Genomic DNA, 27,022 nt, shown 5'->3' with positions numbered 1-27,022 from the left:
CTTAGTCACAGCCACTGTCCGTGTGGAAACAGAAACCGTGCCCAACATCCAGCCCGAGCTCTCTCCAGAACCGTGGTGCTGGGCACACGGCTTTTGTAGTCAACTGTTCTACCTCTTAGTTTTTCAGTTTGAGTCATACTGAGGTCTGATTTGAGGTTAATCATAGCTAAGCTTATTTAAACTAGCTTCCCACATCAGGCTGTTTTGGTTTTTTTTTAAGATTTTTTATTTATTTATTTGACAGAGAAACAACAAGAGAGGGAACACAAGCAGGGGGAGTGGGAGAGGGAGAAGCAGGCTTCCCGCTGAGTGGGGAGCCCGATGCGGGGCTCGATCCCAGGACCCTGGGATCATGACCTGAGTGGAATGCAGTCGCTTAACCGACTGAGCCACCCAGGCACCCCAGGAATGAAGTCTTAATCCGGCACTCGGTGGGCTGAACATTGTTAATAAGCACCTGTGTGAACAAATAATCCTTTCTTTTGGAATTCCTATTTTAGGAGGAAATTATTATGACAAGACTCATGTAATTGTAAATCAACCCCTGGAGGGAGCAGAAACACAGAAATGGGACATTGAAATATTGTGAGAGAATCTGCGGCATCTCTAGAAAGAGCAAAGAACAAACCTCCTGTCCCTGGGAAAAGAAGCTACTTGTCCTCACGCTCCTGCATCACTGAGCACAGTGAAGTTTTCTCCTAGCTTCCAAGACCATTGCTCTTAACCATGGCAACACTCAAGTATTCTTGCCAGTTGTTTAGCATTCCTATGAAAAGCACATTTTGATTTCTGCGAAAGGTTCTAGTCCTGATTGGTCTCCAGTTTTCTGGTGAGCAGCTTCCCTCAAGCGTGTGCTTTCTCTCCTCTCCACCAGACACAAGTCCTACTCCTGAAAGCCCCTGTAGAACCCTGGTGACTCTGTCAGCCTGTATTAGCTGTTAATATCCTAGGAGACAGGTGTGTGAGTGCAAAGCACAGGGAAACAAATTCCTTTAGGTCAAGTCATCCTTTTGCAAGAAGAGAAATAATTTTTTTTAGCAATGCCTGAAAACATATTTAATAAACCTTCCTATTAAGCTGCTGTATTAGATAAGCCTTAAAGGGTCTTCTCTACTGAGGCTTTTATAACTGAAGCACCGTAAGTATTCATACTTATAACTGACCCCAGGAAAGGACCTTGGCTTTGTTTAGGAAGGAGGCTCGAGTATTGGCATATTTTCTGTGGCCAAACTAAAAAAGCACAAATAACTTGTGACCATCCTTACTCTCTCCCGGGTGACAAGACTCTAATCGGTGGTCACCTGTCCTGGTGCTGACACCTCACCCTAGATTTTGCCTGATCTGCCCTCAAGCAGTTGTTTAGTCAAATTTTTCTTTGTCTGAAGTAAAGGGAAATTTCAAATGTTTAAGTTAAAACCAAGTAGTATTTGAGCCTTTTTGACTATACCATTTTACTTAATGAAATGGCTGAAAACTCAGTTTTTACTTCCATTTTTAAGCAAAATCAGGTAGGATATCAGGTAATCATTACCACCTTTAAAAATTATACAATTCTTAAGTATTTTTCCCTCCTGAGTTGGTTTTAAACTCGAGACAACTGTTCCATTCGTCACCAACTTTTACCAGAAAGCAGAAAACTGTCTGCTCTATTTTTATATAGAAAGATTAAATACTCCAGTGATATTTTTGAATTATCAACCTTTATGCACTTTAGAATGTAAAATAACAGTGAATTGTTTAAGTACAAAGACCCAATATTTTGAGCATTTTTTTTATGGAGACTTGGTCTTTCCATGTAAATACTGATTTTTTTTCCTTCAATCTCAGGCTCTTTGTCATCTTTGAAGCAACATCTGTAAAACACACATATGCCCATAGATGGGAGCGCCTCTCATTGGTGTGGCAGTATTTAATGAAACTTACGTTATCCGGGTAACTTTATTTTAATCGGGGGAGGGGGCTGTGTATACACGGAGGTATATATTTTCATTGTAAAAAAAACAATTTAAATTTTTTTTGTGTTAATTGTTTAAAAGATTTTTGTAGAGCCAATAAGGCTCTTTAAAGAAGTTTCTTCCAAAGAACAAAGACAAAGCCAGGTAGCGACCTTTAAATTTCAATGATCCATTTATTGGAGTTGTGCCTTTTCTACCACACTGGATTAAATGAGTTTATCCAAAGTACGGTTTGGTTACTTTCTGAGACCCCCCTTCTTCCATGAAGGTAAGGAAGGCTGTTGTAGGGCCCTTACCAGTCGACAGAAGCAGCACATCGTTGCTCTTCTTTGCGCACGTGTCTGAGACGGTACACCCTTGATTCTGGACAGGCCCTAGACTACCTGGATTAGGCATTCTGTCCAGAGGGATAACACCAGGTTTTCCTTCTCCTCATCTGTAGTCAGTTTCAGGTCCTTGACAGGAATAGCTGAGTGACCCCAAATTTGCTTCAGTGCATCCATATGTGATAAAGGAAAGCGAAGTCCATGGGACTGGAAAAGGATACACTAGTCAGATAAAAAATATTAAAGTGGTATTTTCATAACTTGTATAGTTCTCAGTATTTCTGATAGCCTTACAACTAGATAACGTATAGAATTTGCCAATTCCCATATAAAAACTTAGACTTCACGAAAGGTCTCCTACTTTATATCCTAAGAAATTAGTCATTTGAAATACTTCATATTTATGACATTACACATTTCCTACGAGGCTACAGGGTCCCAGCTCGTATGTTTTAAAGCTGGTGTATGTGTACGTATATCACAGAACTGTCTGACTTACTTAATCATCCCCGTGCAAGGGCTCTGTCAATTGTGTGAAATGTTAAGCCCACGCTGCAGTCATAAGAAAGCGCATCACCCATAAATCAAAGGTAACACATTCTTCCCAGCCATCACCAAATCACAGTAAAGATATTTTAGGTTGGAACAGACCTCTGTTTCCTCATTTCCCATCATGTGTGTCTCTCTCCTATTCTTTAAGGAATGATAGATGTAAACCATCTTTTCCTGAGTTTCATCCTTAAAAAAAGGTAAGAGTTAAGCTGTCAACAACACAATATCGAGGAGGTCAATACAAGGAGGGTTCTCCAATAACAAAATTTAACACCAAGAATCTTTTTGGCACAAAGTTAGGATATATATACACAAACTATATTCCTCAGATTACTATTTGTATATAGCAAATAGGCACTTTTTTTTTTAAAGATAAAACAGAGTGTAGCTCACAGAGCATCATCTGAAATGTGGCTTAATGAAAAAGCAACCACTTACCTATCAACTTATCAATGAAACATTCGTTTCATTTAATCCAGCCAGCACTTTTTTTTATATCCATATATGACATTCCCAGTTATAAGCTGGCAATTTGTGAACACCACGGAGTATTACTTCTTGAGAAATACCAGCTGTGGGATCTATAAAAACTTCCAATTACAGTAGCCTCTCAAATAGTCTACTTCCCTGTCCATCCATCCTACAGTGACCAGAACCTCAGTCCTTGTCACCTCTTAGATAAGGGTTACTAGGATTTTTTTTTTTTTTTTTGAGAGATGAATACAAGAGAGTGCATACTTTTGAGGTTTTCTACATATATTATAAACCAGTCCTCCCCAGGTCTGGCCCCGATGGCTGTGACAGTCTGGTTATGGACACATCTAGCTGCCCCCAACTCACAGCCCCTCTACTCATTCATGGAGCACCTCCCAAGATAGCTGACTAGGAGGAAGAAGGTGAAGTCATAGGGCATGGAAGAGTTCCCAAGGTCCTTAGGATTGTACAGGGAGCTTTGGTAATAAATACAGAAGCTCTAACCCAGACCAAGTGAAGCCTGGGAATTTATAATTTCTAAAAGTTTTCCATTGAGTCTAGGATCAGTAAACCATGGGGCCAGGTGGCAAAGTTATATAATATAAATTTTCTTCTCCATGATCTAGAAGAACATCAACAAAACCATATGTAATGACCGACTGGGCAAGGTGCAGGATGGGAGAGTGCGTGAGGGAGGTGTGTGAACAAGGAAGGGTCTGCAGTTGTCTGAGCAAGAGCAGTATGGCCTGAACCAGGAGGCAGAGACCAGGCGTCCATCACCACATGAAGGAAATGAAGGAGGGATCTGTGGGGAGGAGGGCAAGCCTCAAATGCCCAATAGTCAGGCATCTTTGGCATAGTGAGATCTGGGCACCCTCTGAGGTAAAGTCAGGGCACTAAGGAGAACAGATGGATGCCCAAAGGGTTTGGAAAGGTAGGGGCCATCTGTTAGTTTGATAACCTGAGGCCTGTGATGGAAATGTCCTGAGAGGAGAGGAAACCTCCTCCTCTCTGGATACTCACAGATTGATCCTGATCCGGCCCTACTGTGAGGATGGTGTGGTCTTTAAACTGCAGTCTCACTGTGCTGTCCAAACTTGGTAACCGTCCACCTAGAAGACCCAGGGAGAGAAAGCCAGCCTTCACTAGAGGAACCCCAGGCTCAGACTTGTGTGCGGTGAATCCAAATGTGGGGTGCCCTCCAATTCAAGTACTGACTTACCCCATATTTATAATGATACTGAAGTATAGTTTACATCCTTACGGAGCTCATTCTTACAGTGTAGACGTGTAACAGATAAGTAACAACAGATGCTGGTAGGTACATCTGATAGATCTAAACCATGCCCCGGAAGCAGAGCGGCTGTCCCGACAGACAGTGCCGCCGGGCAACCTGCACACAACACTAGCTTCCCAGGTTCCAGCCTCCGTCTGCCGCTTGCTCTACGTGTGGAGCCCAGAAGTATGGACTACCTGAGTTCAAACCGCACCATCTCACCAACGACTAGTTCTGTAATCCTAGCAACTTATTCCATCCATGTAGGTCAAGTGTAGTGTCATGAAAGCCACCTAATAAAGCTCACAGAAAAAAAAAAAAGTATTTTCCAAGTTGGATTTAACTTCGTAAAAAAGTAGCCACTAAAAACAGACTGGCCTTAGAGGGTCATCTGGTTGAAGAAACAGTCTTGAGGGAACATAGCGTTATGGACTCTAATGGCTAAGACAAAGAAGGGTTCAGGTAAGATATTCTGTGCCATAAGCTGATACTCTGAAAACTGTTCTACTAAAGACTGAAATACATGCTGGTAAAAATTTGCTATTTTGAATAGGTGCAAAAACAAATTCCAAACTTCCCCCAAAGATGATACTAAAATTATAAGCAGAATCAATGTTAAAGGCGACCTTATAGATTGTCTTATTTCAGTGGGTCTCAACCATGAGAAAGAAAGCTTTTATAAACGTTAGTAAAAATAATCCTCTCAACCCCACAGAGAAGGAGAAAGGCAGCCGGAGAGCTGGCCTGGTACCCACAGCCGTGTCTCGGTGTCTCCTGTTGAACACAGGCGATTCCACAGAACACCAACATTCAACCAGGCCACTCTGTGAGAGGGCAAGGCGAAAACAAGGCCACTCCAACAGCATGTCAGAACTCAGGCAAAAGCAAGAACACTATCCAAACCTCAAAAATGACCAAACGTCCCTATCCTGCTGATCTGAGCGGCTGCCCCTGCCTTACTAATTGCAACCTCAGCCTCATTTCACTCCTCCTGCCTACAGGAGACCCAATCACACTCATTTTCTGACAGCGGCCATCCCAGAACAAAGCCCTGCTTTCTTAACCCTCCTGAAAAATCACCTAACTCAAGCCCGAATCCTTCCAACACTCTTTTACTTAGATCACCCGCAACTCCCAGCAGTGTGGTCTTCCCTGTTGCAACAAGTCCTAAATTCATTTGTCCCACTGCAGGAGTGTTGTACTGATGGTCTGCTATCACCATCTATCCAAGTGTTAGGTCATTTGCAGCCTAAACCAGTCACAAAATAGTCACTTGGGACTCGGGGCAGGTTAGTGACAACCTTGTGTTCAAGTTCTTAGAACTTCCTGAAGATGGAGAATACCAGAGTGCCCATACACATATTTCTCACCCACAATCACACGGTTCTTTCTCCCCATCAAGTGGGACGCAAGTTCTTTGCAAAAGACTTATGAGATGCAGGATCCCTAAAACTATAGCATGTCTCATCCAAACATAACATACTAAAGATAGATCTAGGTCCACCTTAATTCTAAAATGCTTCTTTCTTTCCATCTGCACAAAGAGGAGCCCATCCAGGAAAGCCTCAAAATATCCCACCTGGCGTCGAAAGCTCGGCTCGGTCTCCCATATAGTAAGGGGGAAGTCTGTTCATAACAAAATCCTTCTTCATGTCAGCTGAAAGCAGCTCTTTGGTGCCCTCCAGCCGGTCAGCAAGGGTCCTCAGAAAGCCACTTAACCTTCTCGTCGCAACAGCCGTGGCATCCACCTGCTGGAAACCCCGAAGTGAGTCCTGGCCCGAACTCCATCAGGACTTCCCGCGCAGGTCCTGGTGTCCAGAGCAGTACGCGGAGCATAACCAGCCAGCATCTCCAGCGGGTCTCTCCTGCGTAAGCCGGTGGCCGAATCTGCGGCTCTCGGGCCACGTGCCTCAGTGACTCAGCCACTTCCTCAGCCAGCGTTCCCACCCTGCCTTCGCCGTGCGGAAAGAGGGGCTGCCTGCGCAACAGCCTTGGCTCTTGGGGGCCCACGGACCGTGCAGCGCCACGTTCCCCTGCAAAGCATGCAGCGCTGCATGCAGCCCAGGAGCTGGGCTTGACTGGCAGAAAGAAGGATCCTGGGGTTGCCTAGGAGGCAGGCCACAGCTTCCGCTGGCCTGGGCTGCCACTGACCCCCTGCCCCGACCCCCCGGATCCCCGAGCCTTTACTCCTTACCAGGAGCAGCTGCCGGGGTATGCCAGCCCGGAACTCCAGATCTTCCTTTGCAGTGTCAAATACAAGCCCCGAAATAGTGTCCAAAAGGAAATCTCCCCACGAACTGGAACACACACCAAGAAAGAAAACCGTGAACACCCACAGAATCTACATAAAACACTGATTACTTAGTAAATCCCGAAGCTACAAACTACATTCCAACTCCCCAGGTGCTGTGAGTTCCATTAATGTGACATTACTCAGCACGAAAAAACCTGAAGGCCTTCATCAATCACACTGCTTCTCCCCTCCCCTTTCCCAGACACTCACGTGGAAAGGTAAAAGGTAGGAGGCTAGGCTTTATTCACGACTTCTCTTAAAAGATACCACACAATCCTATACAGGTGTAAAGTGGGAAGTTCAAGGGCCCAATTTATTTTTAATGTTTTCAGTTGTAACACAAGTGTCTATGAGAGGAACTCTGTAGGAAATTCTAACAATCACAGGACCTAAAAAAATAGTTCATGTTCAAATTTCAAAAAGAAATACATTTAGGGTAAGAGTAAAATCCCTGGACTGTGTAATTATCTGAACTGTTACACATTACATTTTCCTTTTTCCCTTATAAAAGAGGGGCACTCTTCCTCAGTGAAATATCCAACATCAACAATTTCAAAACAATTGATTTGCAACTTGTTAAAACTCTAGCAGTGCTTAGAAGGATAGAATCCAGTGGCCAAAAATAACGTCGAGGGATGAGCATCGGTGTTCAATTACCTGTACTCTGGGGCATTTACAATCGGCTCGCTCCTAAATGTGTGCCACTGTAAGAAACGCTCTGTGGGGTTGCTCTCTTTAAATATTTCTAGCTGTTTATAATTTTCCCTCAGTGTCACCAGCAGATTTCAAATTGCTGGCTATGTGCAAAAATGGGAATTCACAGTATGACTTTTGCTTCTCACTCAGTAAGCAAAATTAACACTTTAATGCTTCCCTTCCAAAAAAGTGCCCAAAGAAAAAAGTCACATGAGTGACACTTTCCCTAAGATGTCTACATTTGGTGTCCTCATACTTTGCAACTTCATGCTACACCCAACCTCCCATCTGATTGAATGAACCTTCTCCTGGAGCTCTTTTACCAGCACAAAAATAAGCTCTTCTTTTGCAGGGTCCTGGGTGAAATCGTGCAGCAGTAGCTCATGGAGAGATGGCACTGCAGTTAAACTGAGCTCTGTGTTCTGGTTAGAGGCAGAATGGATCTTAGACCAAACTTTGAGATTAGTATTTCTTGAGGGGTTCACTTTGGTAAAACAGCCAAATCAACCCGCTGCTGTCCCACACCCAGATCCCAGACGTTCCCAACAACGTCCCCTTGAGAGGTGTCAGGAAAAGGCCCCAAATCCTCACCGTGCCAGTGCCTTCCGGGGTACCAGGCCCACGGCACAGGGACATCTCTGGGGAGCAATGGTTCCTGAGTTCCAATCTGTCCCCTTCTAGCTCCAGCACCACCGAATAGAGCACAGGTCAGAGTCTGACCCGAGGCTCCTCAATCACGGCGCCCGTCCCCCTCCCCAACTGACCAGAGAAGGCACGGGTGGGACCAAGGGGCAGCCCACCAGATCGTCACTCTTGGGATTGGGAAAGAGTTTAGCAGAAGTGGAAGCTACTAGGTCAAGTGAGAAAAAGGGAGGTCAGACAAGTAACTGATGACGGCCTATGGATGAGTCAATGTTATGAGTAAACAGAAGGTGAGGAAGGAAAATAAGTGCATGAAAAACCACTTACTAGAAAACCAGTTGGGGGCATTAAGTGAATGCAAAAGAATATCCCAGAAAGGGAAATAGCTGAGTCACATTAACGGCAGGATACCAGAAGCGACGTGGACACCCACGGGGCCAAACTGGCTGCCAAGGCCCAGAGCTGCTCGGCACCCACTGGGAACTCCTGGTTCCAGCCTCCCCGTGGCTATGCAAGGAATCTGCTTAGCCACCGTAAGAAGAGCATTTTTCATAAAGGAAGTTTAATATAAGCGCTGGTCTGCTTGTGGGCAAGGACTACCCTAACTGTAGGCCAGGCTCCAGCTAGTTCCTCTGGTCAGCCTCTAAACACAGGGGCTCATTTCACCCAGAAACGCCAGATGAGGAAGCAGAAGTCATGCTTACCAACTTGTTTTGCAAGTTATGGCTCTGAACGTAGGAGGGGCCCTGCTGTCCACTGGGGCTGGAATGCCTTTCCCAGTCTGACCGTCTGACCTACTCTGCTTACTCACCCTTTAAGACTCACTCAGCCTGGGCGTCAAGTCATTTCTGAAGCCTTCCCTGACGCCCCAGCTTGGCTCAGCGCATTCCTCTGCGCTCCTCAGGAGTCTCCTCTACAAACCCACGATGGAAGCTATCCCACTGCTACTCCCCGATCCGTCTCCCCTCCTACCACCAGCTCCAGGGTGCGAGTTCAGTCCCAGGCCCACATTCCCAGCCACTGCACAGGCTCTGGTGCCCACAAGCTGCCGGGCATCGACGACTGGCAGTCTGAACGCGCCCGGGGCTAGCAAGGTCGCCGTTGTTAGGGACCCACAGGGAGGCCGCTGCCGCCCAGGGCCTGGGAGGCGCCACGCACCGAAATGGAACACAATTTTAATCAGAACGGTTTTCAGCACATGTGCTTTTAGGTCTCACTGTTCCAGACTTGCTTTCCTACTCCATTTCATGAACTTGTATGAACAGTGGAAACCTTACAAGAGATCCGGAGGCTTCAATGGACACAGAGTTTCTGTGCGGGGTGACGAAAATGTGCTGGAACAGACGGTGATGGTTGCACAACAGTGTGAACATAATTAATGTCACCAAACTGTACAGTTAAAAACGGTTAAGGTGGCATATTCTACGTTATAAATATTTTACTGCAATAAAAAAATGTTAAAAAGAGAGAGACTGCAAGTCCAGCCAGGCGTCAATAACACACCACCACAGCTGTGGTTCTTTCTTCCCAAACCATGGAGCCCTCACCGGGCAACTCCTATTTTCTGTACAGTCAGGTTCATGACATTCGCAGGAGGAACCCCAGATGGGCCAATGGCATGGATAGGACTCTAAAGGAACCGGAAGTTACCAAGGGTGCCTGAATGAACCCCCTGAGGTTGGATAAGCAGGACAACAGGGCAACTCCCTCATTCCCTTCTGCATACGGTTGCCATGGGACACAGCTTGAGCTCCCCTGGGATGCAAGGCTGGGAGGAGAGTGTTTACTTGTTCTGGTAGGTGCTGATGGTCACGTGAGTAGAGTGGGCCAGCCCTGGAGGAGTGTCCGCTTGATGAATGGTCCCTCTGGGAAAGTACAGGACATCACCTGGCTAAAGAAAGGAAAAAAAATGGGAGAAGGGAGTTAATAAGGAGGATGTCTTCTCAGTCCTCTATGTCTTAAAGAGACAAAAATAGGCTCTGAGTTTCAGTTTTCCATTCTAGAAACCTTCTACTTCATGATTCCTGAGGTGGTCTGTATGCTGGGCTCCTGGGGTCCCACTAGTCTACCTTCACCATGCCTGTGAGCCTGTCACTGTGAACCCCAATCTTGGAGAGGGTTTCAGTACCTGAAGTCACTTTCTTTATTCACAAGCTGAGAGTAGGTGCCCCTGAAACTGTCCCGCCCCAATCCAGGTGACACCCTGGGGAGCCTGCACCCTCCCTCTCCACCCTTCAAATGGGGCAGTGGTGAACAGTAGGAGCTTTAGAGTCAAACAGACATTGCCATTTACTGGCTAGTGACTCCAGGAAATTACTGAACCCTCTCTGAAGCCTCAGTTCTTTCACCGGTAAAACGGAGGCAATGGCCCAAAATTCAGACTTATTTTCACGATTAAAGGAGATGCTATCTCCAGAGCTCTTGGAGCCGTGACGGCCACGTGGTTGTACTGTAATTACTCTTCTACCTGCCCCTCCCCCCCTTCCACCAGCAGGTTGGTGAGCTCTTCCAGGCAGGGTCAAGGTCCATCATGTACTCCCCAGAGCCCAAACTACCAAGGCATCAGGTGTACAACAGAGGCTCAACGAATGTTTGGATGAACAGATGAAAAACCATTTAACCCTTCACTTGAACCTAAAAACTAGATGTAACTGGAGATCAGTCATTCTCCTGGGCAGGTGAACCTCCTCTACCCTGTTCCAGGTCTCGCCCAAGCCAGGGGACAGAAGTATCCTTCATAAATCATTCCTGAAGCTACATCCTCCCTAATCCCACCCAGATGAAAAACCCAAAAAACTGCAACCACGGGAAGCAGTCTGGCTCACTGGTTAAGAGGGTGGGCCCTCAAGGGGCAGCTCAAGAAATAGCAGATTAAAGGGCGCCTGGGTGGCTCAGTTGGTTAAGCGACTGCTTTCAGCTCAGGTCATGATCCTGGAGTCCCTGGATCAAGTCCCGCATGGGGCTCCCTGCTCGGCAGGGAGCCTGCTTCTCCCTCTGACCCTCCCCCCTCTCATGTGCTCTCTCTCTCTCATTCTGTCTCAAATAAATAAATAAAATCTTTAAAAAAAGAAATAGCAGATGAAAAAAACAAACAAAAAAACCCAACCTTTTCTTAATGTTAAGATTTTCCTTAAAGCAAGAAACAATATACAATTAAATATATTCATAAGAGTGATCTTGGTGGCTCATTCACCCTGAATGACACCAAACTGACAGGGAAATTACTACCTCAAGCAAATGCTTTATTCACAATCATAGCTATCACTTGCTGAATGTCTCTGCGCCACCCCTCTGAATGAGACCTTCATTCATTCATTTATTCATACCACAAACATTTGATTAACCAATCTCCATCCTCCTCCCAAGCTAGGCACCATGCTAGGTAGGCAATGGGCATACAGCATTGAACAAAACAAGGTCTGCCCTATTGTAGTTCATTTGAGACAAAGAGCAAACATTTGAGAAGAAAGAAGAGACAACGGATACCATAAAAACATTCTATTGGAGCAAGGCAGATAAAATAAAGCAGTAAATAAATAAGGTCAAGTGGTGGTAAATGCAGTGAAAGCAAAAGAAGCAGAAGGAGAGGAATGATTCATAAGGTGATGTGGAGGGCAGGGTGTGCCTGGGGTAAGAAGTGCCATTTTTATACAGGATGGGCACTGAAACCTCACTCCGCTACAGTGACATTTCAGTTGAGACTTTAGGAAATGAGCAAGCCAGCCACGGGACTACCTGGGCAGAAAGGATTCCAGGCAGAGGGAAGAGCAGTACAAAGGTCCAGAGGTTGAAAATGTGCTTGGCACCTTTGAAAAGCATTGGTCAATGTGGCAGGAGAGTAGTGAGGGTGGAAATGATGGGAGATGAAGTGAGAAGGCAGCAGAGGGGCCAGATTACAGGGCCTTCTGGGCTGTTTTAAGGACTTTGGCTTTTATTTTGGATTTAAAAGAAAACCACTGGAGGTCTTGGCAAAGGGTTCAATGGATCGCAAAAGGATCATTATGATCATCATTACGTCAGAAAAGTCTGTGATGGGGATACCAAATAGGAGGCTTTTGTATAGATCCATATCCAAGGGTTTTGTCCTGAACAAGCAGGAAAATGGTGAGGCATTTACAGGGAAGGAGGCTGGGGACAGGGTGGGAAATGGGAGTTTGCTTTGCAGAATATTAAATTGGCAATACCTTTTACCCTTTTAGTGGAGACATTAAATAGGCAGCTGGATATAAGTCTAGAGTTTAGAAATGTGGGCTAGAGACTGAACACAGCACTGAAAGTAGGTCAGTCTAGAGGAAATTTAAAACCATGGGAGTGGGTGTGGATTGAGGAAAGAGGTCCAGGAAATAATCCCTGGCACCCTAACTTTCAGAGACAAAAAGACTGAGGACAAAACAGCAATGGAGGATGAGGAAGAATAGCCAGTAGGTGGGAAAGAGAAGAGAGGGAGGCGTCCTGGAAGCCCAGTGCGGAAGGCAAGAGTGACCCACTGTGTCCAACGAGGCTGACAGGGGGCTGCTGAGATGCGGACTTGAAGGTAAGCATTGTACTTGACAACATGGATTGCCCGGTAACCTTGGGGAGAATGGTTCTGGAGGAATGGTGAGGACGAAAGCCTGTGGGGAGGAGTGCCCACGAGCAGGAGAGAAGACCGGTGACTGGGTCCCCGAAGACATCTACGTCCTAACCCCAGGCACCTATAAATATTTAGGGTACACGGCCAAGGCCAATTAAGGCGCTGACAGGGAAATTAGTCCGGATTATCCAGGCAGGGACAATGTAATTACAAGGATCCTTAAAAGTGGAAGAGGGTACGGCAAGAGAGAACCATAGAGATGGCAGCGGGAGAAAGACTAGGCTCTACATTGCTGGCTTGGCAGATGGAGGAAGGGCCGTGAGCCAAGGAATGCAGGAGGCCTCTGGAAGCTGGAAAAAGCATGGAAATTGATTTTCCCCTAGAGCCCCTGGAAGGAACTCAGTCTTGCCAACACCTGATTTCAGCCAAGTGAAACCAAATCTCTTTTGGACTGCTGAACTGCAGAACTATAAGTTAATAAATCTGTGTTGTTTTAAACCACTGAATTTGTGGGAATTTGATAAGCAGCAATAAATATATTGACATAGAGCCATCTCTTCCAAGGAGTTTCATTGCAAAGGAGGCATCAAAAACATATTTTTCAATTCTTACAAACTACAAGGTAAATATTATGATCTCCCTTGCAATAAAGGAGAAACTGAGACTGAGATAAATAACTTGCCCAAGAATGCACAGCTCTTAAGGGACAGCAGCTGAATTCAAACCCAGGTGTGTCAGATCCCCAAACCAGAGTGGTGTTCCCACTGCAGGAGGGGTCTTCATCCCAAGACCTCGGGTTTGGTGACCCTCACTGTGGCCTTTATGCCCACCCCACCCAGAGTGACTCAGCTTTTCTGTTTCATACACTGGGCATTTACACGAGATTTCATTTGAAGAGCTTCACCGATTTAAAACCCACAAGTATACAGACGTGCAACTTGGAAAAAAACCCACGGTACACAATGCTTATCTTTCTCCTCCCGGGAGACTCAGGGCTGCTCTTAATGAACTGAGATAGGGTGGGTGTGATTAATGGGTATCACCCCATCTCCTCCCAGGCTCCCAGCACCACCTCGCAGAACCCACACCACCTATACCTGAAGACCAAGAAAGATCAACGTTCTTGGGCATGGCAAGTAGCCAGTTGTCAGGCTAGGTAACTCAGCCCTGGCCTCAGACACCATGGATAGCTTAGTCTTTGGCCTAAAAATAATCAACCAAGAGACTATTAAACATGCTTCACCAAGAGTGAGGGTTGGTGAACTCCTTCCCTGAAGGGCTCCACAGTAAATAGTTGTGGCTCACGGGCCACGTAGTCTCTGTGGCAACCAGCCAACTCTGCAGGTGTGATGTGAACGCAGCCCTAGACAGCAAAAGGAATGGACTGTGGCTGTGTTCCAGTAAACGTGATTTACCAAAACAGGTAGCAGGACATATTTTTGGCCCATGGGTCATAGTTTGTTGACCGCTGACCAAGAACTTAAAAAAAAAAAATGAAGGGTACCTTTATTGTATCTATTTAAATCCCCTGTAATATAAACACACATCGTAAAAAGGGAGATCTTTTCTCCCAGTCACAGGCAAGCCAGGCAAAGTTTTTAAAATCAAGAAAGGGCCATAAAGTATTGAGTAATTATAACTAATTATTAAGTTCAAGACACAAGAAACTCGGGGCGCCTGGGTGGCTCAGTTGGTTAAGCGTCTGCCTTCGGCTCAGGTCATGATCCCAGGGTCCTGGGATCGAGCCCCGCATCGGGCTCCCTGCTCCGCGGGAAGCCTGCTTCTCCCTCTCCCACTCCCCCTACTTGTGTTCCCTCTCTCGCTGTGTCTCTCTCTGTCAAATAAATAAAATCTTAAAAAAAAAAAAGACACAAGAAACTCAAAAATAATAACTATATGCAAGTATATCAGGTTGGTAGAATTTTTAGAATGATTTGAGCTGTTATATCTTAATTCAACATATAAAGTTGAATTATGGACCTATTCTTATCCCTCTACAATTTTTTTTCTCAGCAAACTCACCTGCTAGGGATTGGTTGTGGTCAATCCAGGCTAACTGCTCAAAGACAGACTCTCTATAGCAGGGGGCCAGCCAACCAGTCACCATGCTCAAGCCACCTGGCTTCCTGGAGGAAGAGCCCTTAATTACTATATCCAAAAGAGGATTACTATTCTTTTGGTAACTATACACAGGGGTAAGGAAGGGGAGTGCAGAGAAAGTCTACTGTACAGTCAGGAGGAAAGTGGGTCATGCTAGAATTTTCCCAACAAAAAAACTAAGGGGTCCCTGGCTGTGCTCCGCCTAGGCAAGCTACAGCCCGGTCCCGACAGCTGGCTTAGATTTGGTGAAGCTGCCCAAGGCCGAACTTTCCACTTCTTCTCTAGAGAAGTCAGTGGTCAACGAAATCACAGTCCATTTCTGTTGAACTTGGATTACATTTGGAGACAACTTGTTTGGAAAATGAACTTAACGTCTCCTCAGCTCAGTTCTACAGTACAAACATCAAGTCTCCTTTAGAAGCTGCACGTGCTAGCGAGCGAGAGCCAGCCCGAGCCCACGCTCTTGCATTTCCTCCCACGGGGACCCCCGCACACACACTAAACCCCAGACCAGACCCTGTGTCAGAAGCAGTGGCCATGATGGAAGTCCCGTACCTTCAGTGTGAACTCGAGCGCTGGCCTCCCAATCCTGTCCTCGGACTCCACGCTGTACTCCCGGGCCAGGGGCACAGTGGGGTGATAGAGACGCCAGCGTTTCTCTCCTTCCAGCTGCAGGATGAAGACCTACGGAAGCCACAGGGCCCAGGAGTGTCAGCGAGCTTCCTGACAACTCACGAGGCCCAGGGCTGCTAGAGGGTTAGCCCTGCAAAGGCTTAGATGGATTACAAATTTCAGGTAAAAAATAAAAATGAGAGATTAGTGAGGCACTTCATTCTATACTTAAAAGTTGCCACTGCTGGTTTTCACTTTTAAAAACAGGTAATCATGAACCCTGATACTGGAAGGATATTCATTCTCTTCACTGTAATAAAGCCTCACTGGGTTCTTTATATCCCCACATCTCCTGCCTTTAAATCTTCTATCAGACAGCTGAGAGCCCATAATCTCTGATGGAAAAGCCAAGTTTCAGATATTCCTCAGGGTCTAAAATCCTGAGTATCATCCTTGGCAGAGAGGAAAACTTCAAGTTCTTTATTCTTCATTCAGCCAAAGATATTTTAAAGCTCTGTTTAAAATATTATAACAGCAGGGCGCCTGGGTGGCTCAGTTGGTTAAGCAACTGCCTTCGGCTCAGGTCATGATCCTGGAGTCCCTGGATCGAGTCCCGCATCGGGCTCCCTGCTCGGCAGGGAGTCTGCTTCTCCCTCTGACCCTCCCTGCTCTCATGTGCTCTCTCTCATTCTCTCTCAAATAAATAAGTAAAATCTTTAAAGATAAATAAATAAAATATTATAACAGCAAAAACAAAAACTTTTGGGAAATGTATTGGTATGAAATTGCTTTCAAAGGGGCAAGAAGGGACTTTTTACTAATAACTCTGTGTTCATACCGTTGCAGTAGCATAAAAAGAAAACAATGGACTACCCATGACGGAGAATGAACTTGTTCAGCAGCCACATGAGAGTGAATCAACACCTGTCAAGGTGCCAGTGCCGAAGTGAGACCATGACCTTCATTCAAGCCACCCCAAGATTTTCACAAACGGAAAAAATTATCTATTTTTGGCAGCTCCAAAAAAGGATGAAATGAAAGCAGATGTAAGGATTACTTGTGACCTCACTTTACTAAAACTCGTACATTGTGAAATTAGAGAAAAAGCCAATCACGCTTTTCTGTAGACAAATTCAATAAATACCTGTTTCATAGGAATGTGTAGCTCTTTATATTAGTAAAGTTAGAAACCATCTCTCCCCTTTGAGAATGAGCAGGAAACCAGTTTGGCAGGATTCACCTGACCCAACATCTGGGTGAGGTCAAGATCTCCGGGACCACACGGCAAGAAGCTCAGAGAGCTGAACTGAACCGACATCTAACCCAGGCTTGCAGTGATTCCTTACCCGAGCAGAACAATGTTCTTCCTCTTACCTCCACGTCGTCATAATGGGGTGGGAGGCCCTGGGATCCTGCAGGGGTTATGTATACATTCGAGCCAACCAAGGAGCCAAAGTAGCATTCTAGCTTCTCCTGGATCCTCCAAAGCTCATCCTTAAAAAGAAAGGAAGGAAGGAAGGTGGGAGAAGAGGTGAAAAATATGTCAGAAACAAGAGGAAGAACATGTTCTTATTCACTTAGCCAGTCTTTACTGCACAGCTCTTATGTTCCAGATACCCAAGAATTCAGCAGTTAAAGAGCCAACACCTCTGCCCTCAAGAATCTTCCACCCTAGTGCAGAACACTACAGAAAACCGAGCAATTAGCAAGGCAGGCAATCAGGAGTCACGCAGGATTTTAAGCACGGCAATGACACGATCTAATGTACATTTCTGACAGCTTACTCTGGTTACTGTGTGGAGAGTGGCCTGGAGAAAAGCAAGAGACATCAGTCGGGAGCTACTAAGGCAGCAGCCCAGGCGGGAGATGAGCAGGGTGGTGAGGGAGAAGGAGAGGCAGAGATGCACCCTGGAAGCGCCATGGGCTGTGGGGGACCAAGTAGGACAGGGTGCGGGAGGGGAAGGGGATTAAAAGCCTCCTGGCTTTGGCTGGGCAGTTAGTGCCTGGTTCACCCTACTAAAGTGGGAAAGACTTGTTAAAGAACAAGGGTTTTTTTTGCAGGGAGGGGGGTGTAGGTGTGTGTGCAGGGAGAGTTCTACAGTAGTTCATGAGAGAGAGAGAGAGAGAGAGAATATGAATGATTTTCCCAAGTGGATAAGGAGAGGGGAGGTAGCAGTTAGGCCAGGCGGATATTAGCACTTCTTCTCCGCCAGGCCGTCTCTAAGTGCTTTACGTATACTGGTTCTATAACCCTCCCAACAACCCTGTCCTGTAAGGAGAGCAATACCGTAATGTCCGGTTCACAGATGAGGACACTGAAGCACGAGAACACACGGCTAATATATGACAGAGCCAGGACTGAAATCCAGGCAGCCTGGCTTGCGCCCTTTAGCCGTGGCCCTATACTGCCCCTTTAGGAATCATCTTAAAGAAAACACAAATCACTTACGAGGACACTAACGGATACTGAAGACATTCAGTCTCAAGCATGAATGTACAGTGCCCGGCACACACAAGACACTCAAATGCATTTTTAAAAATTTGGTGAGTCAACCAATGACCACAGCTTGAGAGTCAATCCTACCATTTGACTGAAAAAGGATCTACAGTATTAAAAGTATCAAGTGGGAAAGAGTTAGGTCAGTATGAAAAAAGCTTTGGGAGACATCTTTAGGAAGATGACTGGGCTACTCTATTTATAGATCAAGGGTTCTACTTAACAGAGGAAGAATAATTTAATGGCTTCTGAATAGCTCCAAAGAGTTAAGAGAGCTCTCAAAGCACCTAATTTATACCAGGGAAGGGCCAGCAGGACCTGGCTCTGTAATTACATCCATACGGTAACTGGAACCATTAGAAAACCAGGGCTTCTCCTTCTGATGGCCTGAGAGGCATCTCAGGGCCATATGGGTGACTTTATGGTTGCCAGCTCAAGCATCTGGGTCGATCAATTGCACAATTTTTCCATTTCTCCTGGACATTTAGCTTCTCAATCTGCCAAGTATAGCCTAGTAGAAAGAGACAGGAAGTCAAACCACCTCAACCCAAGTTGTAGCTACAAACTAAATGACTTTAGCATCTTTATTTGTAAAATGAGGACTCCCCCACTAAGACTGATAAAACAACTTATCTGCGAACTTACTTCAGTTGCAAGGCAGTATACAAGTGTTAGGGCTTCACCAACACTGACTTAGGTACAAACAATGCTCTTACGACCTTTCTTCTTTAGGTCAGGATTCCCAGCTATGTCTGGAGATGCCAAGGAGGACCCCAGAGCAGTGAAAAGGGAAGGTGGAAGCCTCTTCCTCGGTGGGTACAACCTCCTCTCTCCACTGACCTACCCATAACAATCAAAACTGAATGCAACCGCTTCTGGGACCAGAAGCCCATGGGTACACCTTTACTAAAGAAAGGCAAAAACAAACATGCCAAAACCCTGCTACATTTCAATTAACATCTTTAAGAGTATCACAGGAAAATGCCTCAGATTTGGAGTCAGAGGTCCTTACTTAGCAGCTATGGAAAAGGTCCATAGCTCTGAACTCATTTTTTTCACATGTAAAATAGAGACCACAATGAATGCCCTATTTCAAATGTCTGTTAGAAGATTCCAAAGTGGGGCGCCTGGGCGGCTCAGTAGGTTAAGCGTCTGACTTCAGCTCGGGGCATGATCTCAGGCTCCTGGGATCCGGCTCCTTGCTCAGTGGGGAGCCTGCTTCTCCCTCTTCCTCTGCCCCTCTCCCTGCTTGTGTTCTCTCCCTAATAAATAAATAAATAAATAATAAAAAAAAAGGTTCAAAAGTGAACACGTGTATTTGGTAAACTCACCCAGACCTTTGACATGGATTATCCAAAGAAGGTGGGGAACAACTTAGGGTTCCCTGATTACCTCCTTATTCACTTCCCGACCAACTAGAATAAGAACCTGTGCACATTCTGAAACCCAATAAACAAGGCACTGTCCACTCTCTCAACCTAGCCAGTGATGAACTGCCTCTCGACTTTTTCTATCCTGATATTAATATGCACGTTCCTAAACACACATACAACACTAAACCTCCTCATAATAAACTATTTAGAACCCAGCATCCACTGTAAGAGGGTGAACTCCTATAAGTCTCTCAAGTGGTGGAAAGAGAAAAAGCAGGGTGCATCCCAGTCTAGCCGGGGAGCTGAGTTTAGACCAAGAAAGCTCATCCTTCCCACTTTCGTAAACCTGGCCAAAGAGCTGAGTCAACAGGGCAAAGGAAATACATTCTTGGCTACCTGGAAAAAGAGAGGAGAAATGTGCAGGACTTAAGAGATGAACAGGGAAAAGCCCAGGATGATTTTCCCTAGCTAAGGACAGAAATGACAGCCACTAAGGACACCACACATATGCCAAATAATAACTTTCTACTGGTTTGTGACCAAATTACATATAATCAACTTCATTGACCTTTTATGTTCATAGTTATTAGGTGTCTAAAACCTGCTTTTTAAAAAAGTGCTGCTTCTAGCCAAGGAAAGAGTCAAGGACTAGCTCAGAGAGAAGACCATGGTGTCCATATTTCCTGAATTCAAATCATGACTTGGTCTGGCAGGTTATTTATAAATTCTTTTTGGTGTTGGGCCAAAAGGTTGGCATTCCAGAAACATTTCAACTTCTTATGACTGCATGAGATGGACTATCTGGAATCAGGACTTATACTGAAACATCTAAGAGTACTTAACTTTATCCAGAGCACAAATAGGTTCAAGATCCTTTAGACAAGAGAGGAAAATTTGGCCAATGGGCTCTACCAAAGCAACAGAGTTCAGCCATTGGAAACGTTACTGATAACTGATGACAAAGTCCCAGGAGCCATCACACAGCCAGAATCCTCACCATGGAACCTCATGGACCGCTCTCCTGCTCCTCCTCCCATGCTGCCATTTTGGTTCAGCCATGGGTCATGAAAGGGGATTTTTGAACTGAGAACAGACCCTCCTTTGTTCTGGGCCACCTGTCATGTAAAGATCTCAAACCTCTACAAAAGCAGATTAGCTAAGATTGCATTTATGAAGCAGAAACTGAACAGAGAGGAGGCTAATTATTTCTTGAATGTTAAGCACTGACACAGAATAAATAAAAAGTGAGCCACTCTCCCAGACTTGCAAATCAAAGCTATCTTCTACCTATGACTGCCTCCCTGGGAGTAGTCAGTAGTTCCAGGACCCACACCCTCAAAGCTACCTGGCGGCTGTTAATGAGGGTAAAGTCTCTTTCTTAAACATGCATCTGGTACTTGATCTGGTCACAGCTCTGAAGCCTCTACTTAGCTCGTTTTAAGTAGTAAAGGGAAGCAACTTCAAGAAGAAAATGATCACCCTGACGCTATCATGCCTTAAATTATAATGACAGGACAAACCAAATAGAAAGGTCTACCATACACCAAAACATAAACCACCCCACAGAACATGCTCCTGGAGGTTTAATGTTAATTTATAAACTTGCAATAAGTTTTTGCAGTGCGATGATCATGTCCCCCGGAGTTGTTGGGCGATCCTAACAGTTTAGCCAAAAGATAACACAGGATCTCCTAATCTGGGATGCATTTAAAGAGCAAACAGGTGGTACCTCCTCTCAAACTGGCAGGACGCTAATCATCACAGGTTCATCCCTGAGCTGACCTGTGGCCAAACGTTAGCACTTTAACCCATAAAATGATTCTGTCATGGGGAGAACCTGTTACCTTAAATCTCTGAGGTTGGTGAAACTGAATTGTTGCCCTTTTCTGGTCAAAATCTTTTCTCAGCTGAAGGAAGTGCACCTTGCCATCTTTATTTAAAACCTTCTTTTTCCCGTTGACACAGCGGCAGACATTTACGTCTCTTCCATAGTACATACCCCGGCTGCAGAGACTCTTCAGATCTGACAGTCTGAACAGGGACTGGTAATATGTGGCCACTGCAGGGTCATCTCTCTGAAGGAGAAGGGGCTGCTTCTCCCAGAATTCCCTGAAAAAAGTCTCTGTCTTGATGGGCGAGATTAAGCTTTCAAAGAGATCACCGGGGCTTTCAAAATTCAAAGCGGAGGAGGGTCCGCCAGTTGCCTCCATCTTCAGCTGCTTACAGGGAGCAGATCCCTCTTCCTTCCCTCTCCCCGTGGGCTTTGCTTTCTTCGGCATCCTTCTGTCCTCAGTGAGGAAGCGGACCTACCGGAGAACGAAGCACACACGTGATTAGGTTTACCAGGAGTGCCAGTGTTCATGTCAGCAGATCACGCACACACAGCTTGCGAGGCCAGTAGCCCTTCAGGAGAACTCGGAAGTCAACGCCATCTCCTTCAGGATGTGATCGAGCCTCCAGCCAACACCGCATCTTCCAAGATAGGATTCAGCCTCAACCACCACTCAGATTACATATCCATCTAAAGGAAAGCTTGTTTTTCTTGTACATAAGCCCTAAGTCGTGAAATTCGTTGTTTGTTTCTTAGGAGGTATAATGATCCCAAATGAATGGTTCTGCGATCGTGGCAGTTCCTGGTCACAGTTTTAGCCGGTGGCCGTTGACGCAGAAGTCGAAAATCCTGAATTTGGCGTCAGTCAGCACCAGGTCCCAAACCTAATTAGATGTACTCTTGAGTTACAAACACTCGCCTCAAGAACTACCAACAGGGGCCCACCACCAGTGCTCCTGGGCACAGCACCGCCCCCACAGGCTGTGCAGGAAGGCGGCCAACGTGCCCTGGGCACCTGGTGGCTGGAGCGAGAAGCTGCCTGCTCCCAAGTCTCTTCCTTACCACCTGAACCTCCTCACTTTTGATTCGCAGCTTACTCCTGAAAATAGCCACTTTATCGGAAACCCCCGCCCCCATTTAAAAAAAAAAAAAAAGAGGCTGCTAAGTAAAAGCCAAAGATAGTTATACCCCATCTTTAAAAAGCTTTAACTTTTAAACTAAAATAAAATACAATAAAATACCAACATCAGGAAGCTCAGACACAGCACTCCCCCCAACCTTAACACGCACGCCCATCACCTGGGCATCTAGATCTGAGGCAGGGCTGAGATTCTGCATTTCTAACAAGCTCCCAGGTAACAATGCTGCTGCTGGTCCCGGGCCCACATCTGAGGAGCGACACTCCCCAGCATCGCTGAGCCTCTCTCAGAACTGCCCCCAAACCACACTACTGCTACACTTACAATGCAGCTGTCCTTCATCTGGGGCTCAAGAATGATATTTCAAATTACATGAATTTCCAGAAACTGCAAGATTCTATTGCAAAGTGTACGTATATCTATAGATTTGGGGGGTAGGCACATTGCTCTCACTCGATTCTTAAAGGAGTCCCTGGCCCCCCCAAAAAGGCTAAGAACCATTATGCTTATAAAAACCTATTTGTCCCAGAGTCCAGTAACTAATAGATGTTATGGTTTTGTTTTGTAGGGCTAGCAGGACTGTAAGAACACGGTTTTCTGCTCTTTTGTTATTATAACTAAGGTGTATTTCAGCTACACAGTGGACTAAGTAGAATTAGTGGTCTGGCCTGGCAAGAAAGTACCCTGGAATACGTGTTACACACTGCAACAACTAATTTATAAATGAATGCAACCCAAATGTAAATTGAACAATTTAGGAAGTGGAAACATCAAAATATACAACTCTAGTGGCCTCATTTTAGCTTCTAAACTTTGTACCCATGAACAGCTCAGATCAAGTGCCTTTGATAGGAAAACACAGGACTGAGGTGGAAAACGAATACAAATCGACACCAAAAGCTTGCATTGGAGGAGTAAGGGCTTAAGCTTAGGAAGAAAAAAAAAAAAAATTTCGGTGTTTTAGGATATGTCATCCATAAGTCACATTTTCTGAAAATGTTCCCTATTCCTCTTAAATTCCCAGACCAGTTTGATTTCTCAACTAAAGAATCAAGGCTTCAGTGAGACAAAGTATTGCCAATACTTGGAACCCAGATGCGGTGTAGAAACAAGGAGACATGAAGAGATTCAGTAAAGAGCACAGCTAGTGCAGAAGAGGCCTATCCTTCGAAAGGCCCCGTGTATGGCTATTGTCTGAGAACTTAGATTTCAGGAGCCTTCCCACCACCTTTAACGGAGAAGAGTGACTCACTGTGCCTAAATTTTTTGTGCACTGTGGTTTATAATGAACACCTGTTTTCCTTCTGGGAGTCTGGAATTTTGGTTGGGGCTTGGTGCCAGGCAGAGGATGCCTACGTGGTCAGCCCCCAGTAAAAACCCTGAGTTCTGAAGTGTCTGATGAGCTTCCCTGGTTGGCAACATTTCACACGTATTGTCCCAACTAGTTGCTGGGCCAATTAAGCACCTAGTCTATTGTTATAATAAATCAGCTGTGAGTCCCAGCAAATCACTGAACCTAGGGATGGTCTTAGAGACCCCCAACACATTGCTCCCAATTTTGAAAAAGTGTTAAATTGGTTCAGAAGGTTTGTATTATTAAGGTACTCTATAATGAAAAAGTAATTTCATATTAAGCCATACATCTCTTCTCTCTCACAACTGGTCAGTTTAAAATTTATTTAAGGGATGTGGACAGCAGGAAGATGCCAATGAAAGGCTTTTCTTTAAGCACAATTTATAAATACAGTATGAGCACATTCACCAGGAAGTGTGGTTAAACAAAGTGCACAAAATACGTAAGCCAAAAATAAAATCACTTAAAGCATTTTTCCCATCTACAATAACTAATAAAATAAACCCAGCACTGCATAACAAATGCTTTTGTTAGAATATAAATTTCATTACTTATACTGCCAAAAGTTACATCCTTTCTTGTTTCTCTACATTCATATTGAAATTATTTGAGGCTCGGGCGCCTGGGTGGCTCAGTTGGTTAAGCGACTGCCTTCGGCTCAGGTCATGATCCTGGAGTCCTGGGATCGAGTCCCGCATCGGGCTCCCTGCTCGGCAGGGAGTCTGCTTCGTCCTCTGACCCTATCCCCTCTCATGTGTTCTCTCTCTCTCAAATAAATAAATAAAATCTTAAAAAAAAAAAAAGAAATTATTTGAGGCTCAGTTAATTGGAAACTGGCTTAGAGGTTCCTGGGTAAATATACTATTTCTCTGATTTTCACACTACCGTATTATAAGACAACCATTCTTTTTAACAGCTTTTGGGGGTGGAGGGGAGAAGAGATGACATACCCTACCACATTAAACATGTAAAAATCTTAAGATGCATCACAATTTCAGAAAAAGTAAAAAAGCCTATCTTAGAATCTCAAAAATATAGTAATTAAACAAGAAAAAAACCTTTATCTAGAGAAGCAAAGCCAATATAAGCCTGACCATAAACCTCACAGACCACTCAAACAGAAGTTGAGTAAATATTTTTATAAAGCTACAGAAAAAAAAAAAAAAGTTTAAAAAAGCAGTTGGGGGGCGCCTGGGTGGCTCAGTCCGTTAAGCAGCAGCCTTCAGCTCAGGTCCTGATCCCGGGGTCCTGGGATCCAGTCCCATATCGGGCTCCCTGCTCCATGGGGAGTCTGCTCCTCCTTCTCCCTCTGCTCCTCCCCTGACTTGTGCTCTCTCCTCTCTGCTCACTCTCTCTCTCAAATAAATAAAAATCTTTAAAAAGAAAGCAATTCGTATCACTTAATGTACACAAATAGCAAATGTTGTATACCTAAAACTGTTATTTATCAATTATATTTCAATTTTTAAAATAAAAACAAATGTTTCCAATCTGAGTTGATTATAAACATTAAAGTATAAAAAGATTAAATCAACTCAGTTCATATTGTACTAGCCATCCATAGAAAAACTAATCTAAACAACTTTAAAGAATGAACTCGACAATAAAATCAATACTGATAACCATTCCACAGCCAATACATACAGACAGAGCCTTTATGTTTTTAAGTGTCCTAACCTTCTTTCCTTGGTAATATTTACTGACAAGAAGTCAACACAGCAACAGCTATCTGCACATTCCCAGAGCCTCGCACAGAACATGACACATGGGTCCCCAAGAAACGTTCGCTGAATTTTCCTTTTTCATGTTTTGTATATAATTTTAGAGAAAAATCCTCAAACCCTTACACAAAACAGCGTTGGGGGAAAACAAAGTTTATTCAGTGGGGATTATTCTGATGGTCGTTGTAGCTTGGGTAGTCAACTGCACCGTCAGTTGAATGGCACATCAGCCCTCAGTGGTTACTGCCACCCAGGGGCGGGAGGTGTGTCTTTATAATCTTCAGAGCAGAGTTCTAAAGGGGAGTCACCAAGAACACTTGTTCACATGCACATCTGGGCCCCATATCAAGCCTATTGGTAGCTGGGGCCTAGAAAACCGCATTAACCTAGTAAATTCTCCACAGGAATTTTAGATCCATTCACATAGAGAATGATAGTCAAATTCTGCTCAATTAAATGCACATCCAGGATAGAAATATTACCTGTAAGGAGGTCGCCTAGGCTGACCTAAAACATTTTTTTTTTTGCCCAACAGAAATGTTTATCCAGAGGGAAAAGTGGTTCTCCTGGTGACCTAAAGCTGTGATTGGCAGTTATCTTCTTAGTTGTATTTTAAAGAGAAAATGGATTATACCACATTCATGTATTTTGGTGACCCACGACGTTACAAAGGATGAGGCCAGAGAGGCAAAACCATCCACCCACGAGACTGTGGCAGAGGCTGGGAAAATCAGGCTCCTCCACTCAAACGCGAGTCCAGTGAAATCAATGGCCTGGCGCCGAATTTACAGCTAATTAGTGGACTAATCACTTCCTGGGACTCCCAGGCCCCTGCTTCCTGAAAACACCTGGCCTTCCTAACCTGTTGGACGACCCACTGTCAGGCTGCTAGGCTAGTCACACTTGCTCAGTGCCCGGCAAGCGGCAGCTGGAATTTTAAAGTCAGGGCGGGACAAGAGGGCCGCAGCTGCCCTGCCCACAGCCCGGGCTGCAGGTTCCCCAACCGTGAAGCCTGTCTCCTAGGCCCGACCTGACGCCAGAAGCACAGCCCACGTGGAGGCCGCGCTCCCCGGCCGGGGCGAGCGTCACCCTCCCTACCGAGCCTCCAAACTTTCCGAGCGCTCGTCCCAGTCTCCAGGCCACCGGCGGCTCACGGGGGCCACTCTTGGTGCCCAGGTCACTCGTGACCCTACCCCTCCATCCGGGCAGCAACAGACCCGGCGTGTCCTCCCTGCCCGGGTCCCCGGAGTCACGGAGCGCGTCAGCGCGCGTCCCCGGTCCCGAAAGCACCAGCGCCCGCCAGCCCCGTGCCCGCGAGGCTCCCCGGGGCTCGGCTCTCAGGTCTCCCCCCTAGGCCCCACCCGCACCCGCGCTCTGGCGCCGGGAGGGCGCTCACGACCCCGCCAGCGGCGGCGCGGCACGGCGGACGGACACCGCTCCACTCACCCGGCTCGGCCTGTTGCGCGCGGCCCCGAGCGGGCGGGGCGGCGGCTGGGGGCGGGCCGGGCCGGGGCGGGGCGGGGCGGCGTGCGCACGCTGGGGGGCGGCCCGCTCCGGCTTCCGCGCCCGCGGCCGCGTCCCCGCCCCTCCGGGCCGCGTGGGTGGTGC

General features: G+C 45.8%; 2 protein-coding genes and 1 long non-coding RNA gene across 4 annotated transcripts in view; 2 read left to right on the top strand and 1 right to left on the bottom strand.

Moving 5' to 3' along the window:
- CRYBG3 (crystallin beta-gamma domain containing 3) overlaps positions 1-2,180 on the top strand; it is a 106,809-nt gene extending 104,629 nt beyond the window's left edge. The window contains exon 22 of the mRNA XM_081798213.1: positions 501-2,180. Within this exon, the coding sequence (XP_081654339.1) occupies positions 501-589 (89 nt within the window). The 3' untranslated portion in view covers positions 590-2,180. The remainder of the gene's footprint in view (positions 1-500) is intronic.
- On the bottom strand, positions 2,109-26,904 carry RIOX2 (ribosomal oxygenase 2). Of its 2 annotated transcripts, XM_081798224.1 has the most exons (10): positions 26,861-26,904; positions 21,214-21,675; positions 16,874-16,993; positions 15,443-15,571; positions 10,002-10,105; positions 6,778-6,880; positions 6,163-6,334; positions 4,331-4,419; positions 2,933-3,019; positions 2,109-2,488 (listed from the first exon to the last, which is right to left on the bottom strand). In XM_081798224.1, the coding sequence occupies exons 2-10, from the start codon at positions 21,646-21,648 to the stop codon at positions 2,330-2,332; spliced, it is 1,398 nt and encodes a 465-aa protein (XP_081654350.1). In that variant the 5' UTR covers positions 21,649-21,675; positions 26,861-26,904; the 3' UTR covers positions 2,109-2,329. The 2 variants fall into 2 exon arrangements, with proteins under 2 accessions (XP_081654350.1, XP_081654357.1); XM_081798231.1 differs by lacking the exon at positions 2,933-3,019.
- LOC145716137 (uncharacterized) lies at positions 15,571-16,657 on the top strand. Its single transcript, XR_014138576.1, has 2 exons — positions 15,571-15,682; positions 16,349-16,657. It is a non-coding gene; the product is annotated as an uncharacterized LOC145716137 (long non-coding RNA).
- Positions 26,905-27,022: the final 118 nt, after the last annotated feature.

This window comes from Leptonychotes weddellii, chromosome 1 (genome assembly GCF_054177405.1).
Source record: "Leptonychotes weddellii isolate Sample4059 chromosome 1, ASM5417740v2, whole genome shotgun sequence".
Taxonomy (NCBI): Eukaryota; Metazoa; Chordata; class Mammalia; order Carnivora; family Phocidae; genus Leptonychotes; species Leptonychotes weddellii.
The sequence above is the reverse complement of the archived record's forward strand: the minus strand, read 5'-3'. Positions and strand labels throughout refer to the sequence as shown.

Excerpts from the sequence above, each read along its gene's own strand:
- RIOX2 (XM_081798224.1), bottom strand. The coding sequence starts at position 21,648 with ATGCCGAAGAAAGCAAAGCCCACGGGGAGAGGGAAGGAAGAGGGATCT. Across the intron at positions 15,572-16,873 it reads CCCATTATGACGACGTGGAG|GTCTTCATCCTGCAGCTGGA; the intron begins GTAAGAGGAAGA and ends TGGCTTCCGTAG. Across the intron at positions 3,020-4,330 it reads GGCCGGATCAGGATCAATCT|GATGAAACTCAGGAAAAGAT; the intron begins GTGAGTATCCAG and ends CCTTTTTTTAAG.